This window comes from Lepisosteus platostomus, chromosome 14, assembly GCF_059453375.1.
Source record: "Lepisosteus platostomus isolate fLepPlt1 chromosome 14, fLepPlt1.hap1, whole genome shotgun sequence".
In the NCBI taxonomy this organism is placed as follows: domain Eukaryota; kingdom Metazoa; phylum Chordata; class Actinopteri; order Semionotiformes; family Lepisosteidae; genus Lepisosteus; species Lepisosteus platostomus.
Window position 1 is genome coordinate 17776655 of NC_142624.1, and position 20829 is coordinate 17797483.

The 20829-nt window shown below is 35.7% G+C and overlaps 1 protein-coding gene across 1 annotated transcript in view; it reads left to right on the forward strand.

Annotated features, from left to right (window-relative positions):
- Window positions 1-20829, forward strand: part of vps8 (VPS8 subunit of CORVET complex) — a 387878-nt gene that overhangs the window by 131444 nt on the left and 235605 nt on the right. The window contains exons 30-34 of the mRNA XM_088607294.1: window positions 2373-2455; window positions 4581-4665; window positions 5358-5456; window positions 5755-5844; window positions 16190-16236. Coding sequence (XP_088463420.1) covers window positions 2373-2455; window positions 4581-4665; window positions 5358-5456; window positions 5755-5844; window positions 16190-16236 — 404 coding nt within the window. The remainder of the gene's footprint in view (window positions 1-2372; window positions 2456-4580; window positions 4666-5357; window positions 5457-5754; window positions 5845-16189; window positions 16237-20829) is intronic.

Genomic DNA, 20829 nt, shown 5'->3' on the forward strand with positions numbered 1-20829 from the left:
ATTGAAAGCTTGCCTTCCAGACATCTGCCAGTTATATGTCAACGTCATCAACAGTTGCCTTTCCCTGGGTGTGGTCCCTAATGTCTTAAAGACTGCATCTATCACTCCTATACTGAAGAAACCTGGTTTGGACCCTGATGTAATGAACTACAGACCAATCTCTAATTTACTATTTCTATTGAAAGTTGTAGTTTGATGGCACATAGACTACAGGTACAGATGATAGCCAATGACTTTTGTGCCATTTCTGTCTGGCTTCCTCTCAAATCATTGCCTCTGACTCGGGGGTTATACGTAATCTTTTCCTCCTCTATCTTTGTGCTGTTTTGATACAGTAAATCATTCAGTGTTGCTCAGTCGCCGGCAGGCATTCTTGTCTATCAGTGGTCCTGTCTTTAACAGGTTTTGCTCTTATCTAATTGGCAGGCATCATTTTATGTGTGCCAGTTCTCATAAGTCCCCCATGTTTCCAGTCAATCATGGCTTCAGGGTTCAGTCCTGAGGCTTTACTTTTTATTATTTATATGCTACCTCTCAACCAGATTATACGCAAACATGGTCTTCAATTTCACTGTTATGCAGATGACACTCAGATTTATGTTAAAACCTCTTCCCCCTCCTGGTCTCCCCCCACAGTCACTTCTCTTGTTTGCGTGACATCAGACTGGTTGGCATCAAATTCCCTGAAGCTAAATTGTGACAAAACAGAAATTTTACTGGTGGGCAGCAAATCTCAGTTGGGTAAACTTAAGGATTTGACAGTAATGGTGGATGGTTTCCCTATTCATGCGTCAGCCATAGTCAGGAATCTGGGATTCACACTTGATCCTCTCCCGTCTTTTGAGATACATGTGAAAAATTTGATTACGACATCTTTCTTTTACCTTAGAAATATTGCGTGCATCATGCAATTTTTATCAATGCCCAATGCTGATTTCCGGATCCATGCATTTATAACATTAAGGCTTGATTTTTCCAACTCCTTACTTTACTTTCTCCAAACTCTCTTCTCAACAAGTTGCAATATGTTCAAAATTGTGCAGCTACACTACTTGCTCACATCAGACCCTGGCAGCATATCACTTCTAACCTTAAGTCTCTACATTGGTTGCCTGTAAAGTCACATACAGTAATCAATACAAGATCTTGATGCTGACTTTCAAGGCTCTAAACAATCTGGATACGTTGTAATCTCTGAAATCCTCCATGTTTACACCCCCCGCTGCAGGCTCTGTTCAGTTGAGGTCGGTCCTCTTCTCATTGTCCCCAGGACTAAATCACGGACTTTTGGTGACTGTGCGTTTTCTGTCGCTGCTACAGTGTTGTGGCACCGACCTTCCTCAGACTTTACGAGAGACAGCTTCTTCAGCTCTATTCAAATCTAAGCTTAAAACTGATCTTTTTTTGGATAGAATTGTTGTCTCGCAGCACTGGGGCCCTGGGTTCAATTCTGGACCTGGGGTGCTATCCATGTGGAGTTTGTATGTTCTCCCCGTGTTGACATGAGAATCCAAAGGGTGTGTCCAAAGACATACTTGTACATTATTAGGTTTGTGGGAAAACTGGCCTTGATGTGAATGTGTGTGTGTGGTGTACCCTGCTTTGTGGCAGTTGCTTGCCGAGACAGGCTCTAGCTCCCTTATTACCCTGAATTAGATAAGACGGTTAGAAAATTGATGGACACATAATGTTACTTGCCTGGTAGGGACTGACCTCTGCCAAGGATTCATTAAACAGAAGTCAGAATTGATCTAAAAAAAATGATGTATTAGTGGATTCTTCAGTGTTGGTAATGTTTATATTTTATAAACCATCCCCAAAGTAGTATTACCCTTTTTATCACAGTTCTCTGTTATTGTGCACCATATGTATATGAAATTTGCATCACAAAAGAATATTTCTTGTGGTAGATACACTGAACAGCTGTAAGAGAGGGCTCCCTGCAGAATTCTGATTGTGAAAGACTGCATGTTGAAGGGGTTATAAGAATGCCAACTACTAATTTTTGATTTTCAGTGAGGGTCTTCGTTATTGTAGTTTCATAGTTACACTAGTGGCTATCGGCTCCTGCCTTTAAGTTTTGGATGCATATTTGAGATTTCTTAGTTCCTATCCAAAGGCAAAACAAACATGCAGAAGTTTTGTTTTTTTTTCTAACTTGTGAAGGCCACATCTAATTTGTAAAAAACTATATAATTTTTCTAGCATTATTTCTTCATTGCTTGTTGCAGTGCAATCTCATGGTGATCATGAGACTCAAGTACAGTGTACTTGTCTGTAAAGCTTGTGTGAAAGGTATATAAAGGGATTATAGCAGTATATTCTAAGACTCTGTTGATGAGATATCTGAGTCTTTTTGCATGTGATCCAAGGTTCTACTGGAGCTGCTGCAGGTTGGAGGAGTGGCGCAATTTGATGAGAGCAGGCTCATCATTCTAGCGGAAAAGGCTGAGTTGTAAGTATTTAATCCTCAAATTGCTTAATGAATGCCTTCTGTCATCTGTCTTGGATCTATATCTATCCCAATGCACTGAGGTCTATTTCCAAAAAAATATACTATATTATTGGGCTCTTAGGTGCAGGACATTATCTTTCAGCAGTGTAATTTGCACATAAACAAAGTATATAGAGTTGCAGATTATGTATCTGTATGTCTGGCCTTTAAAAGCCTTTAATAAACTGCTATAAAGGTACTATATATTTGCAATTCTCATGAAATAGACCTTCTAGCGTTCATATTAATGAAGTAGTAATTTTGAATATCTTCCTCAGTTTTGCCCTCTGCTGGGTTCAGTCATGAATTATCATGCAACATTAAGGGAGGATTTAAATGAACTCATAGTTGCATGGTGTTTAACTTGGAGTATTGTGTGATACAACAATATTCCTCCTCTGCTTAAAGGGGAATTGCAGCACTGTTTTTACGTTTGAGAGTTATAAAGAATTGATTGGCATTGATTAGCGCATTTCAAACCACAATGAAAGTACAATGAAAGTACAGAGTACACACTAACATGTAAAACTTCCAATTTACCCAACAAAATAGTCTAAGTTTCCAAGTATGTGCAGCACCACATTGCCGTCATTGTCTGCGATTCACAACAAAGCAACAAAATGTGAACCAGCCCTATTACATTGCAGCAAGCAGGCTTGTGAATACATCTCTTTTAATCCAATAGAGACATTGCTCTTAATTGTAAAAACACATATTTAATGCAAATATTAATTTAGGTATTAAACATAATTATGATACAATATATCACATAAATCACAAAGATAGATTTTTTTCTATTTTTCTATCATGCACTGATATCACCCTCTCACTGCATTCCCTTTTAATTGGTTGCTTTTTATAAGCAAAAATAGTAGGAATGAAACCTGATTTGAGCAAAATGTATGGTTCAGTATCTGTAATGAAAATATATAATATTCATTTATATATTAGAACTGTCAGGTTTTAGAATCTTGTGAACTCCAAAGCAGAGAAAATTGACAATATTTACAAATATACTGCATATAATGTTATGAAACCAACAAATACAAGGTGACATGCTTTATCTAGACTGCCAATTGGAATGTATGCAATTGAATTTAACATATGGATTTCTAGATGGTTATGCTGACAACTACTTACTGTACTTGTTAACTCTGAATGCAGATCATGTTGGAACATTTCTGCAGTGGAATTCCTGCTGCACAGCCTGTACTCATTTGCATGTACTGTATATTGTGCTGAATCTTTTGTTGAGAAACTTGTTGATGGGACCAACATCGGTGTCCATGTTTATCTGTTGGCTAGTTTAATATCCCTTGGAAAAGGGAACAGTTTGACTTTCTGGTGACCCAATCCTCTGTTTAGTATGCGACCACTGTGTTCTGAGGATTTAAAGGATTAACAATGTTGGAGAAAAATGTTCCCTTTTTTACAGGGATAAGTGAGTAGGAAGGGCTGTTTAACGCCCTCTCTCTCTCATCCATTGGAATCACTGGTGGTTTACCACAACACACAGTTGTCATGCAGTACAGTTCTATATACAGTACAGTGTCATACAGTACAGTTGTACAGTACAGTACTATACAATACTTTCACAAACATAACAGTTTTCTGCTTCATTTGAAATGTGTACAATTTTGGTGTACTGTCAAATAATTTATTTTGTTTCTGAGATTTCATACCCAGTCGAGAAATTGCGACTGTAGTTTGTCAGTATAGTTTGTCAACACCTTAACGGACTTTTGGAAAAACCCTCCAAAACCCTCGAAACTGACAAAGTTGTAGTGAGTTTGGTACAGTCTTTCAACAGAAACTGCCTGGCACCTGAACAGCTTCTTCCTCATAGCTGTCACCCTACTTAACCAGAACACATTAATACAGGATATAGTGTGCATATAATTGTGAACCTGTACATGTTCTCTGTATGAAATGTGCATGTACAGTATCATTGAATTGTTTCTGGCTATGTTTTCGCACCAGTACACCAAATCAAATTCATTGTACATGTAATGTACAGTACATGGCAAATAAAGCGATTCTGATTCTGATTGTGGAATTCACACGTCTGTCACATTTTATATTTTAGTTACCAGATCTGTGAATTCATGTATGAAAAGAAGCACATGTATGACAAAATCATACACTGCTATCTGAAGGACCCTTTGAGAAAGGTGGGTTGAAGAAATCATTTTTGGTTTGTTGTTTTTTGTACTGCAGTTATTTTGTATTTATGCTGAAGCTCTTCTGCCTCCATTAAACACATTTCAGTGACATTTAGAAAGCTAAAGCTGCTAATTTGAAATCCTTACTAATAAATGAGTAATTTTCATTGTATTTGATCAAGTTAATAAAACATGCCATGGAAGAGTTGTTTTTTGCTTTTAAATTCAGTCTTGACTTCTGCAGAGTGACTGTAGTTTATTAACTACGCTGTATTTTTCTTTAGCTCCATTTATACTCTTTACAAAATGTTTTGATTTTACATTGCATAATTTAAAGTTGCATAATTTAAAGTAGTTATTATTCACATGGGCCTAACAGTAGTTCTTCATCTCCTATAATAAATCAACGAGATAAAAGGTCCAGGGGCACCGTATAAATGGCTGACCCTGCGCTCTGACCCCAAGTTTCTTTCCCTACCTCTGTGTCTGTGTGTCTCATGGAGAGCAAGTTGGGGTATGTGAGAAGACAAATTCCTAATATAAGAAATTGTATATGTCCAGCAAAGTGATCTCCTGAATAAAAACAATGTGTAGTTGATATTTCCAATGCTTGAAATTATGCAAGATTTATAATATATATTGTATGATTTTGCAGTTAATCTAATCCTTTAAACATCTTCTTTTTCCTTGTCATGAAACAGGAGGAGGTTTTTAACTATATCCACAACATCCTGTCACTCCCAGGATATAGTGTCGAGGAGAAGAAGTCAGTGTGGGACAAATCTATGGAACATATTCAGGTGCAGTACTACACACATCACAAGTGAATCCAGTGTAAAATGCTGGGGCAACAGTACATTATAATATCTCAATATCTCTGCTCTAGAAGAAGAAAAATATGTAACAGTACAACCCATAAATTGCTGGATGTTATCTGAATAGTAATAAACAGGTATTACCAGGCTAAATATAACTACACACAAGATGCCCCAAAATAAACTCAGAAGTACTGACATTGTTACAAGGCTAAACTGTTCTTATAATTGCAATCCAAGATCACTGATTTTTATTTTGACTTAATTGCTCTCTTCTCTGCAGGGGCTCCTGTCCATTGATCCTTCAAAGGCAGCTGATCTGGTTGCAATCCACTTTGCAGACGAGGTTCAGCCCATCATTGACAAGCTGGAGGTAAAATGCTTTGCTACAAATGTCTTCCCTATCTTAAAGAATTCCACAGAGTGATCATCAAGAGCCAATGTGAGATTTGCTGAGATTGAAAGAAATAGCCAGTACTGCTTCTAATGCTGGGTGGTAGTGATTTGTCACTCAAAATAGAAATTAGAAGGGTGATAAGTGTGAATGTTTTATTCTTGAAACAATACAAGAAAATTGAGTTTGAATAACTCAATTTTAAGAAGAAGAATGAAGTTTTTACCAGTAACTCAGTACAAACACCTACCTTCTGAAGTAAGTAAATTGGGAAATAACATTTTTTATATTTTCGTATAATATCATCCAGCCACTATATAACCCTGCAACTCACAACTGGCAATCCACTGAGGCTGAGCAGGTGTGAGTCTAGCTAGTATCTGGATAGGAAACCTCCAAACCTCCAAGGAAAGCTATGTTTGCTGCTGGAAGAGGTGTTACTGGGACCAATAGAGAGCACTCACTCTGCGGTCTGTTTGAGTCCTAATACCCCAGTATAGTGACGGGGACACTACTGTAAAAAGGCGCCATCCTTCGGATGAGACTTAAAGCTCGCTGTGGTCATTAAAAATCCCAGTGAGTTTCTCAAAAAGACCAGTGATGTTGCTGCGGTATCCTGGCCAAACTTCCCCCTGGCCTTTACTAGTCATGGCTTCCTAATAATCCACATCTGTGAATTGGAGTCATTTCACCAAAGTGCTACACATTGGTGGTGGATGGGGGTCCCCATTACCTGTAAAGCACTTTGAGTGTAGTATCCAGAAGAGGGCTATATAAGTATAAAGAGCTGTTACTATATAATTTCAGTCACCAAAAATCTAACCTTAAAAATTAAACTTCTTCCTTGACTAATCTATGAGGAACATAGGCAGATGCATATAATCTCAGAGATTGCTATAATCAGGCTTCTCGTTTTTTTCTTACACTATAATGAGAATATTATGAGCCAAAATACATTGTCTCATATTTTCAAGTGACAGTCAATTATTAAAACTAACATTCCAAACTAATGCTCTTGAATGCAAATATATAACAATTTGGTCACAGTTGTTTTCTTTCTGCTTTCACAGTTTCAAACTGGAAAATGTGGATTTTTTTTTCTAAAAGAGCTTACCTAGCTTCCTTCAGGAAGCTGTAATTCTAATTGTTGATAAACTATAAGAAACCCACTTGATCAGACACATCAGTTTGCTCTTGGACTGTTTGGAAAGATAATGGTATCTAAACCTGCCGACCCCAAATTTAATTTTCCAGAATTCTAATCAGTATTCATTGAATATGAGACAGCCTCAAATGTCTTGCAAGTAACTGGTTGGAAATGTTACAAGTAGAATTATCTTAAGATATATTTAAATTAAGAAGTATACAATTGATTTTGTGTTATCATTACATTGCTGGGTATCTACTAGTTGAAACCTGTTTTTAATCCTCAGTTATCCAAGACCAGTGAGCTGGCAGTTTTGAGATTTATTTCTGGATTACAGTTTCCATTAAATTAAGAGAAAGATATTTGAATCATTTGTGATTTATTTCTTCAGTGTTTTGCAGTTTTGGTTTTTGCTTTAAAATTGTCACTGGAGTGAGAGTGAGAGCTCTCCTAAAGTTATTAAGAAGGCATACCGTTATTTACTATACTAGTTATTTAATGCCTTTTAAATACAGAACATTTTTCATGCTGTCCTGAACTACGAAGTCACCTCATGATGAATATGCATGCTGAGTAGGCTTGCAGTGCTGCTTAGTAATTAGGTGTAAAGAGTAGAATATGATGCATTGTAGTCTACTGAAAGATCTTTGAAGCTTATTCCATGGGTCTTAAGAGATGAAAAACTTGAAAGACTGTTCCCCTTCTGCCTGCTGCCTGCAACGTTTGCCAATTCCATAGGTCGTTAGCATTGTCACTTTACAGACCTCATTGCAAAACATTTCTTTCAAGTTTGGTCTGACATAAAACAGCTCTACTGTGCCTGTATACCAGTGTGTTACACCAACATAATGATATGTTATAAAGGTGTTCTCTTGATAAGCAAAATTATATTTTTCTGTATTTTCTTTCTGGGGTTTCACCAGGCTATGCCAAAAGCATTTAGTCCATATCCAGAATGTGTATATTTTATAATTAATGTAGAAAGTGTTTTTTTCCTTTATGCTCACAATAGAAACAAAGCTACTTAACTTCAAAAAGGTGATTAAGAAAGTTGTGCTGTGCACAGAAATCTATGTTTCCAAGTATTGCTCTTACTGTACCTTTCGATGTCCTGAACCCATAAAAGATTATATACAGTATGGTTTTAACACAGCGTTCATTTTCACCATAATGTTGGGTGAAATGGTAGTCCATTATCAAAGTATTAATAGGTTCCTGCATGCTCCAGGTACTGTTAAGAGCTTCTCATTTGTCACTTATAACAGATAAGATGTTTAACTGGAGCAAGATCATTTTAATGGAAACATGGAAACAAGTTAATCAACAATAGACTAATAGTCATAGTAGTAGAGATTTAGTGTTTGTAAATTTATATATATATGTTCAAGCTGTATTTTTGTACAAGTATAGAAAATTAATGGAATAATGGCGACAAAATTATAAGAACAGAAGAAAGGTGCAAACAGAAGAATGACATTCTGTCTGTCTAGTTCATTTGGGTCGGTTAACTCTGACCTGACTCTCCACCTTTTTCCTGAAAGAAATTAGGGTGTGAGCTTCAACCTCAATACTGGGTAGCTTCTTCCAGACTCCCACAGCTTCCACAGAAGTTCCTCCTGTTTTCATTTTCAAATGCACTTTACCTTATTTTCTCTGTTTCAGTGATAATTCTGAAAAAGGTCCAAACATGGAGTATTCCTATTTGAAATCACAGCTGAAAACAAAATTTGTGTAGGCTGCTTATAATATTAGCAAAATGTCCTAGCCTGATAGTGTTTGGTAGTCTTTAAAGCTTTATAGAAACAGTTATTCTGTGGTATTGTAATTGTGTCTTTCTATATTTTAATATTAAATACAAGTCATTATCAGTCTCATCATTTATATGCACACCAAAAATGTTATGAATGCATTTAATCTGTTCTAGAAACTGGAATATCACGTGAAACATTTTTCTAGGTACTGAAATTACACAGTTACAGTACCTATGCTAAAATGGAATGTTGTACCTATCAAGTACATTAATGTACCTTAATTTAATCAAGTTTTGTTTGTTCTGAGTCTATAAAGATTTCCACATAACTATCAAACCTGACTTTTTGCCTTGCCCTATTTTTAGATCACTCTGCAGCATATAACAGTTCAAACAATTCTTAAATCACCAACATCATTAGCATAGGTTTGGCCTGATTCCTTTCTGTTTGTCTGAGATAGCTATATCTCCTTAAACTAACTTACAGTAGTTCTAATTTACTCTATGTGCTTCCAGCACAGGATGCTGTTCTCAAGATTTCAATTCTGGGCTTCTTGCTGTTTATTGAAATCCAATAATGGATTAATGTACATTTTCTAAAAATAATCAGTGAAAATGCATTAACTGCCTCTAAACAATGATTAGCAAAATACAGCCCCATTAAAATACTTTTATTGACAGATCCATTTTATAGTACAGAAGAGGAAAAAACATGAAAACATCTTGATTTGCTTTGCACAATTATTTTCATTATCCTGTTTTCTAGAGTTACTGTTAAATAAATATGTATTGCATTTTGTATAAAATGATATTCCATCCACTGTCTAATTAAAACACATCCTGTAAGTTCTTTGAAGAAATATATTTCTGATTCTGGTTATACATCATTTACTTAAGAAACACTGGTGTCCTCATTTTTTTTCTAGTTGGTCATTATGATTTGTTTTATTAAATACATTTACCTGAATATTTAATTTGCTGACAGTAATACATGTTATGTTTAGACATGTTTCGTAAGAAAAGAAAATGTTTTTTAAACTGATTTTTTTCTATGACTAAAATATAAAAGGTCATAAACAGTTAATTGTTACTATTATGACTACCAGGCAAGGACACATCACTATTTTTATCCATACAGTTAATACAATGTTTTTTTTATTTTGTTTTTTGTTTCTGGGCTCTGACTTTGAATTAGAGATCCATCACTGTTTAGTTACATTATTGCTGTACCACTAACTTTCACTGTTTATAGAACTACTGTACATCAACAAAGAGCTAGACATAAAAACATGTCCTTGTAAAAAAAGAAAAGAAGATGTTCTCATTATTCAGTTTTTATTCATGAGATGGAAAAAAAGCACTGTGATAAAGGCTCCTCTGTGTCTGAATGTTGCTGACTTATATCTTTGGGCTAAAAAAGTTGCGGTGCATCTTGTATATACTGTTCTTTTTTCTAAATGGTGTGTGCTTTGAGAACTACTTCCACCCCTGTATAATCTGAGAGTTCCTGGGCAGAAGGAGAACCCTAACCCAAAGAGTATAGGTATGCAGAGGTGAAAACTTGGTAGTATCTTCAAATGTGGTTGAAGTATTATATAATGGCTTTTGTCATATCCACCTGTACCTTGTTAAAATAGTTGCTAGACACATGGTCATTATTTTTGTATGGATATATATATTCACATTTACATAAATGTCAGGGTAATTATTATTCTTTATCGTGGAAATAACAGTGTAGGGGTAAGTGTAACTTATTATTATCGTGACAATAACAGGCTTTCTAATGAGTGAAAATGGGACGGCAGTAATCTATGAATTGGTTTCCAAACCTGTAAGAATGTTATGCAATTATTGTCTCAAACGTTGTGAACTCACCTATTAGTGTTGGGTTATTAGTGTTGCTGGCCAGAAGAAGCGCTGTTGAATATGAATTTGCAGGATCAGGAGCCTTCGTTAGTTAGGCAAGGTATCCTTGGGATGCCATACAGCAGTGTACTTTGTGTCTGGGAGATGCCTGTGAGATATCAGTTTCAACAGTGAAACCCTCATCCCTTTGGCTTATGAGAACTCTGTCATAGGTGCTTTGGCGAACAAAGTATAAAAAAGAATGCAGCAGGTTACTTAATAGTTCACAATTCAGAGGAATGCATACAATTCCCCATCCATCTAGTGCAGATATGGGAGGTTGTAACTGTACAGCATGTCAAATGAATTGACAGCTGTTTAGATACAGCACTAAAAACTTAGATATACTGTAGTATTTAATTCAAATAACTACTTCTCAATCTGTGATAGTTGTTCCATATATTTGGTTAAATGATCCCCCATAGCATGCATAAACAATGATTAATTCTGAAGTTAAAGTACTATATATTAATATTTGTATTTTCCTTCTATGTGATACTGTAGGAGTTTTTTTTTTCAGTCTGCAGCAGACCGAAATGACAGACTACTTTATTTTTTATTTAGTTTTTTCTACTTGTATATAATGTATGTAATTTTTGCTACATTGTAACTTGAATGTACAGTAATCTGAAAATGCAGTATGTTGATTACTCTGCATAGTACATACTGTATATTATATGAACGATTCTAAATATTTTAGGAATTCTGTTTCCATACAGAAAATGCATTAGTTTAATTCATAGCCTTACAAGTGATATAAGTGTGGTTTTTAAGTGATTTAAGTTAAGGTTTATTGTTAGTTTGCTTTGATCACCCTTTTTATAGATGGCTTCAACATTTGCAATTTTCCAGTCACTGGCCATTATCACTGTCTGTGACTGAAGGCTTATGAAAGCCTTCTATTATCTCTCTAAATACAATTCATTGAATACCAGAAGGATTTGGAGATTTGTTGATGAATACCTGACTGAAAAATTAATTTAATATACCACCATTTCCCTTTCATCATATTGAAGTTTTCCATTTTTATCTCTCAGTTGCTTCGTTCTTTGGTGTTTATATTTTGTTGTCATACAGGAAAAACCCTTTAGTTTTTATTTTAGATGTCACCGCTGCTAAGCAATGCCTCACAGACCACTGAAGGTGCTTTCCAGAGAAATGAGTGCTGTGGAAATCAGCACAAATACAGGCAATTATAGCTGCGGTTCAATGGGGCTGTGTTCCCAGGAGCACTGTTTCTGGGCTTCATTTGGGTATCGTTAATGGCATTACTGATATTTTTACTACGGAACAGAATTAAAATCCATGTTTTTTTAAAAATGGAGTTTTAAATGTAGTCACAGTTACAAAAGATATCTGTAAAATTTGGATCTTAAAATTTTACTTTCTTTCTAGCCTTTCTACTGTTTTTACCTATGCTAGTAGTTCATTATACACATTTTCTTTAACTAGATCCTGTTTTAATAATTGTGTAAAAAGTACTTTCTTTCACCATATATTTTTCTTAATTGATTTATTAATCATTTGGGTAACTGCTTTCTAACCACAGTTATTCTGTTTTTCAAGCAAAATATCCTTTAAATGTATTCATTCTCTGCTTGTTCCACATCTATGCAAGTCTTTCTACTTCTTTTAAGAACTGTCTCATTCCTTCAGAGCCTACTTTCCTGAAATTGTAAACCTACCTGTGCAGTTTCAAAACATGCTAGTGAAAAATTCAGATTACAGTCACAGCTCCTTAAATGAAATTAATTGTTTATTAGGTCTAGTTGACCAGATAATGTAGTAAACAATTTATATAAAAATTCTTCTGTACACCATAGCAAAAACATTTTTGATTACTCTTATTTTTATTGAGTATTTGTTTATGAGTCTAATGGTTTAAGGTTTTATATGTGTACTTAATTAACTTTGCATTTGAATTACAAAGGCTTTGTTTTGTATAGAAGAGGATAGCACGTACAGAATGGAACTTATATACTACAAAGTATTTTTAGAAAACAGAGGGATCATTACCATAGAGGCCCACAAAAGATATGTACATCAACAAACTCTTCCATAGTTTGAAAGTTTAAATTGAGTTTTAATGAGCACATCTTCTAACGTCAGTCACAAATTTGCAGCTCAGCTTTATTTTGCTATGTTTATGTCATATTCATGAGTTGTGCTTGCTGGTTTACTTTCTGAATTTTCTTTGCCTGTTATCAAATTTTATTCAAGTCCATATTTATTTGGGAGTACAAATATGCTAAAAGTATGAGTGGCACTATTTTAAGCATACAACATTTCTTAACATTTACTTCCTTTAGGGTTCAGGTAGTTTTAAAAGTCAGAGAACACATCTTTCATTTGTCCAAAGACAATACAAACAGCTTTGGTGATCTCAAAACACTATAGTACCCCTAGGTATCCAGTTTGGCAGTTCTCCCCAGATTATCTTAATATTAAATTTGCACATTTCAAGGAGTCATATCATATCAAGGTGTCATATCAATGAGTGATGTCTGCCTGAAGATGTAAATGATATGAAGATCCCTGCTCCAGAAACAACATCCCTCTTTCTTGCTGTTCACATCATAAAAGTTGTTTTATGTGGGAGTGGATAGGACTGGAGTCTAAAACACTTTTTATAATATCCTTAAAGTGATGTTACCTGAGAAAAATGTGTATTCCTTGATATGCCAGGTCTAAGTTTTCTGGGATTGAGTGTTGATCATTAAAAAAATGCAATAAAGAACAGATGGCATACAGTAATATAAAATTGTGACATCCCCAGAGACTCAGCGTCGTAGTGATCTGTCTTTTTATGGGTGGTCCCAGAAAAAAACACCTAGCTCCTCCTTGAGCTTCTGGGTAACTCTTTTCTAGACCCACTCTGTTACTAATAACTAGATAGTTTCACAATGCCTTAGTACTACCTAGGGTTCATTTACAGTAAGGTCCCACACAGAGGCCCACACAGGTCTTTCTGGTTACACAGAATTAGCTACAATACAGGATTCTGTATTTTTATCTTCTCTTTGTATTCCACATGGGCTTCTCTTTTTCTCACAGCACTGTAGCCAGTTGGAGAAAGCCACAGCAGCTCTTGCACTTTCTGCTGTGTTTAAAGAAATGCTGCATTGGGAAGCAATTCCTGAAGAACTTTTACTGCAGGACCATAGAAAGTGTGCACACTAGTGGCATCACTGTGTGGTACAGCATACTACAATGTACTACAATGCATAACAGAGGTGCACTACAAAGGGATGTGGCAATGGCACAGAGGATTGTAGGATGTGATTTACCATCAATCAGTGAGATACACACCATCCAGTGTCGCAATAAAGCCCAATCCATCATTCAGGATCCCAGCCATTCTGGCCACAAACTGTTCTCCTCCCTGTGCTCTGGCAAGCGGTACTGCACTAGACTCAAGAACTGCCTCTATCCCACTGCAGTAATAACAGCTAACTGCAGTTCCTTTAGACCACCTGTGGGCAAACTACCTCCCCGCGAGCTTCATCCGGCCCGCCAGCCAATTTAACCGGCCCTTGAGGTAAAAAAACAAATTAGTCAATACTCGCCATATTCCACTTTGGTGCCGTTTATTCTTACCTTTCATTATTCGTGCTATTAGATGGCGTATGAACGTTTTTCCACAGTGATTCCAAACTGCATCGCGCCACCTAAGCATTATACAAAGATGTTGATTTTGTTTTTCAAGTTGTTCGCAATTATATTATTCAAATAATTTCAATAAAATGTGGTGTCAATTGTTTTTACTGTTTTGATCAAGCTTATTGGTTTTGAAAATGATTAAAAAATGATAAAAATTGGATCAACTTTGTTTTTATTTTGACCCATCATTTCCTTTTCAAATTTTTAATCTTTTGTAAAATATTGCACTGCCATCAAACATATTTTTGACAGGCGAGGCATGTGGAAAATTTGACAGGTGAAGGGAAGCACGGAACCAAAAGGTTTGGGAACCCCTGCTTTACCAGTTTGATTCCCCAGTTAGAGTGGGCTCATCGGACTGTGAGGGAACCTCTGCCAAAATGAGCGGATTAAAGAAACAGAAAGTTGACAGTGAATGCTGAGTGTTTAACGAAGAATGAACTGCAGAATACATTTTCAAAGAGGTTGGAACAAAGGCTATATGTTTAATTTATAAGGAAAGTCGCAGTGTTCAAAGAATACAAGCTTAGTCTGCATTTTTCTACCAAACATGCTAACTATGCTAGCAATCTGTCACGCGAAGAGTGGGCTAATAGAGCTTCCAAACTAGCCGCTAGTTTACAGGCTCAGCAAAATGTATTTTTCCGCCTTTGTACTATCCAAGAGGCCAGCACAAAGGCAAGCTACCTGCCTGCATATAAAATTGCTAAACAAAGCAAGCCACTCTCTGAAGGGGAGCTCTTGAAGGAGTGTATGATAGAAGCCATAGATATTCTTTGTCCAGAGAGCAAGAACAAATTTGAGAAAATAAGTTTATCACACAGTACAGTTACCCATCAGGTCGAGGTAATAGGTGAGTTGAATGCCAAGTTTTATTCAAGTTTTATTTTTTTATATTTAAAATATTTTTTCTCTCAGGGTATTGTTAACTTTGAACTAATAAGCCTATGTTGGATTCTAAACGTATATAGGGCATAGGCTATCTGTAACAGCAGCCTGAAATGGCGCTGTACAGTTTCCAAATGTTGTGTGGCCCTTGGGACAAAAACGTTTGCCCACCTCTGCTCTACAGTCCTTCAAAAATGTTTTATAAATATATGTTCAACAAAAATATGTTCACTTCAGTATGTAAAACACAAGATTCTGTTTTACATCCAATTGGATATCTACCTATGTGTTTTAAAAAAGTACATTTCTTAAAATGTGCAGTACACTGTATGCAGATATACAAGTGATCACTTCAGGTTACTCTTTGTGTAAGTGATCTGCACACTGTGCAGTCATTTTTCTCCTTATTCAAGCAAGTTAATCTGTTTCAGGTGTGTAGATCACTCAAGAACTTTCTCAAGTGAAGCTGTGCATCCTGCTTCCAAGTGTGGTTTCTTAGGTATAGCCGAATCTCACAGTAATATTTTCATCATTTTTTTGTGCATCTTGATTCAAACTTCTATTAAATATGTAGATTTCTCAGTCTGGGCAAGCCCCTCCAAAGCTGTTCAACCTGGTTGTTTATGGGATACAATGCTGTGACATTTGAAGTGTATTTGAGCCACAGTGGAAGTCCCCACAGCTACACCTTGACCAGATTATACAGCTTGGTGAGACCAGTAAACAAACATTGGGAAGCAGGACATTGCTTTACCCTACATACTGGGTAATGGGACTTTTCAAGCATGTTCACCATTTTGATGTCTTGTTCTATTTTCTTTCTCCAGAACTTGTTATTACAGTATTATTTTTCAGACTGCAATGAAAATGTTTTTTTTTGTTATGTTTTACAGCTTCATACATCTTATGCTGCATTTCTATGACTTAAAAGGCATAATCGTCTGACAGCACTTTCTGTTCTGTCTGTTTTCCAGGATGATCATTTGCTGTTCCAGTTTTTGAAGTGTCTTCTTGATCCCAGGTTTGTTTGACTGCTTTAATTACTGTGCCATGACTGTTTATATTTCCTGAATTTTTTATGTGTTACTAATGTGTCAGAAGAAGGTTGAGCAAAGGTTTTAAAGTTTTATTATAAGGCTCAGGAATGACTAATTTTAAGTCTAGGTATGAGAAATACATTTGATTCAGTCTGACTGCCTACCTTCTACCTACTTTTATCTTTGCCCTGTTAAAAGATATGTACTGTGCCTTATAAAAGTATTTCACCCTTCCAATGATGTCACATTTTGTTGAAATACAGATTATGTGAACACGATTTTTAAAGTGAATATTTTAAAAGAACATAAATGCTCTAACTAAACACATTTCTGGATGAAAAGGGTAAATATCAGCAAAAACTGCAAAGAAAATTCAAAAACAAAAAAAAAAGAGTTTGATTTCATAGGTTTTCAATAGTCAGTACAAGGTGAAAACACTTCTGCAGTAATTACAGCTGCGAGTCTTGAATGAAGATCTATTCCTTGTATCACCACATTCAGGAGGAGAATGTCAGGCCATCCATTTGTCAGCTGAGTAGAAAGTAAATCTTGCAGCAAGACAATGATCCTAAATATACAATCACAATTACAACAGAATGGCTGAAAAAGAAAACAAATCATCTTTAGGTTTGGCTAAGTCGAAGACCATACTTAAAAGCCATTGAAATGTTATGGCTGGACCTGAAGCAAGCTGTTCATGAAAGAAAACTTTAATTTCACCAAACTGAAGTAGTTTTGTATGGAAGAATGGGTTCAAAATTCATGAAAGACTGATAAACAATTACAGGAAACATCTAGTTGAAAGCATTGGTGCTAAGGTAGGTGCCACAAATAACAAAATCTAGGGGTTCAAGTATAATATTTAATGTTTAATTGTGTATTAAAATATGTTTTATGTCTGTGTTACAAATAATCAAATTATCTTTATCTTTTATTAAAACTTTCATGAGGGTCAGATTGTATTTTAGGTCTAAAGTACAGTATATGAGAATACAGACCAGTTTAGGGGCTTCTCAAATATTTTCTTGATACAGTATAGTTTTGTAAGTGCAATCAAATTGAACTATTTTAATTGACTTTATTTTCCTATTTACTAAAGTGTGCGGGGGAAGAAAGGTCTGAAAAAGAGCAATTTTCTTCTTATCTCCAAGCATTTCTGTTTTGGTATTTTTGCTTGACACCTAAATCTTAGCAAGTGAAATAATGACAGATGCTGCAGAGTTAATCCTACCACATGTCTCTGTTTTGGTCTTTGCTAACTGATAAAGTGGAGATTCCTGAAGTTTGTAGAAAGATTTTTATGGATTTTAAATACCTAAAAAGAAAAGTCATATGGTACAGGGAAAATGTCAGGAATTTCATTGCGTTTGGAAACACCATGTGCAAAATGACATCATAATAACTCTGCTGATACCAATAATAATTTTTTTCATAATTTTCCAGAATTGCTACAACAGCAGTATAATATAAATGAAAAGGTATGTTAGACCATAGCCTATAAGCTTTTATCTGTTGGATAAAAGACTGTCCTCCTCAGCTGTTTTTTTATTCAAGGGACATTGTATGCATCATACTGGAAAAAAGGATTTTGTTTAGTTTTGTTTGGGTTCTGAAAGCAGTCTGCTGCTGTTTCCCTAAAAGAGTGCTGCTGCCTCTTTCAGGGAAGTTCACCTCTTGGCCAGTGACCCTGATAGTATGAGAGATTCAGGCTTTTCAAGCTGAGTAGCTTCCGTTTCGGACTTTCAGTACATGCTGCAACCTGGAGCTTTTCAACAAGTTAAAGCATTTTTCTGTAAATTAATTTTAGTTTTATGGTTAGGCATCCTCCTCATTTTTCTACTTGTAGCATTTTAACTGTCTCAAAAATAGTACATTACATTGGTCTATCCAATGTATTTTCACCACAGATAAATGATAGAATGCACTGTAGCGGGCAAATACTTGAGTCTTTCCATGCAGTTTCAATTTCCATTCCAATTCTCTTCACATCTGGAACCTGTGTTTTGTCTCCTGTTTCAGTTAAAAGTGAGAAGACTGTAGTGCTCTCACCTCATTTTGTAGTTGAATTACTCTGGTCCAATTTGACACCTCAATAATCTTTACTGTATAAGATCATTCCACTACAAGTTCTCCTTATGCACAGTACAAAAACACAAGTAGGGTGTCAGAATTCTATTCTTACAGTTACGGGAGGATCTCAGCTATTTTTATCCATCCTGTAATGCTTACAACTATGCTTGGAGTCATCTTGACCTAATGCAGTTTCACAGAAATTGAAATTGGAAGTCAAGTTATCTTTCCATATGATTGCAACAATATAAATCACTAATATCTTTAAAGTAATGAATACTTTTATGGAAGTTTATTATGAGTGGTATCTTTTTGCAGTTTATTCTACACTGAACCATCCCAGCAAGCAATGACAGAGATTCTTACTGAATTACCAAGGTCTGCCTATACTTATTTCTGCAATTCCAATCTATTAAGTGAATTATATTGTTTCGAGTATTAATACCTTTGTTTGAGATTGTAGCTAAAGAGAATATATCGAAGTTTGATTATGTATTAGGGAACAAGTCCTTTCCACTTTGCTCCAAGATCACACCTACAGTACATTCCAAATTGCCCACATCCAGTAGTTTTAAATTCCTAATAATTTAAATTCAAATGATAATTCCATTATTGCATTATACATGTGAGTAGCAATATCCTGTGCTCCAAAATAGTTTTTTTTATAATATGGTGAATTATGATTCTGGTTAGGTTAAGATGTAGAAACACAACTGTGCAATATTATATTGTTTTGATGTGAATAATTTATTTCATATTAGAAACAAGAGGCTTTGGACAATGTTTTTTCCGAAATAGAACTTCCTGTAATAAAGCTTTTGATATTACAAGTAAGGAGCCAGTTCAATGACCAATGCCTGGTTTTAGTTCATCAGTGGGGAATTAGTGTGCTGAGATTATCTCTACTATGTATCCTTCTTTTCTGAGACATTTGATTATATTTTAAATATAGCATTGGTTGCATGAGCTTGACTGGTCATTTCCAAAAAGTTCCAATGTCAAAACTGTCAGGTCATCTGGTGTCTCCACTGAATTGGGAGCTCCTTGTTTAACCACATAACCCTGATGTACTGTACAAGCACATCAACGACTGTATTTCCATCTATAGTGTCTAACAATTCACTTTACTCCAGTGTCAGAACACCTTGACAAGACAGGGAACAGTATAAACAGATGAATCTTTAAGATATTACTAAAGTAAATGCAGCACTGCAAAAAAGAAACGTGTACTGTATATTTGAACTTTTTCTTTAATTTCAAATGCACAGCTGTGACTAACTGCAACTCTTTTAAAGAAATTAATATTGGCAAACTTGACACTGTTGTTTTGTATATTGAAGGAGTTTTATTATTACTATTAGTTTAACATTGCATTGTTAGTGACAGTCAGTAACCTGTGTGTTGTGTGCTAGAACAATGTTCTTAAGATTCACATTGAAAAGTAAGCAAGGGGAAAATAGAAAGCAGCCTTATGTCAGTTTGGAAGTGTCCATCAGAGTATTAGCACAGTCTGGCTAAATCAGACTGGAAATGGTTTGGGTGAGTGTAATTAAAGAAAACCTAAATCCAGTACTGGCATGTACTGTAAAACAAATGTGCTTTCTCTAGACCAGGACTACCCAGTTCCACTCCTGAGGACCACTGTGTCCACAGGTTATCATTATAATTCAGCTCTTAACGACACAATTCAAATAAAAATTGGCATAATTGGCACGTTTTTCCCAGTTCTTAGAGGGGTGTTGTTGATTTAAAGAGACCTGCAAAACCAGATGGACTCTTACTATACAGAACTGTATTTGGCAGGGTTATAGACTTTGTAATTTTGTTTTTACTGAAATACCAACCCCACAATACCAGCTTTTATGGACAGCACCTCTTTTTTTAAGGATACTGGGATCTAGTAGTGGGGACTGGAGTCAAAGGAAGGGCAGTGCTCAATAAAGCAGAGTGCGTGTCATGGCACAATAAAGAGTCACAGCTTCCTTTTCACATAAGACGTTGGTTCAATATATGCATGAAAGCGTTTGCAGGTGCTGTGCTGTATCTACAGTATGTTGGACTGTCAGAACATCCAAATGAAAGAAAAAAGCGTTCTTCAGTCTAATCTTCACTTGTCAAAGAGCCACTGGTCAAAGGGGCAGCACTGCACTTTGTAAGAAGGAAAAACAGCAGGCCTAGCCAGCAGTCACTCTAAGACCTTATCTGAGGATACACACATGGCATGTACAGTATATATATATATTTGAGTAGGCTGCTATGTTCTAAACGAATACAAGAAAAGAAAGCAAAAATAATGTTTCTCCTCTATCTGACACCAAGGTCCCTAGGAAAGGGGAAAAAGAATAATGAACTTTTAATGAATTGTGAATGTTTGGTTTATTTGTATCATTTGTATTATGTAGGGCAAATTTGCATTCAGGGATTTAGCAAATAATAAAGCTTTGGAAACTGTAACCAAACAGCCAGTTCATTTTTTTCACCAGTGTGTAATCAATGAATTATTATAG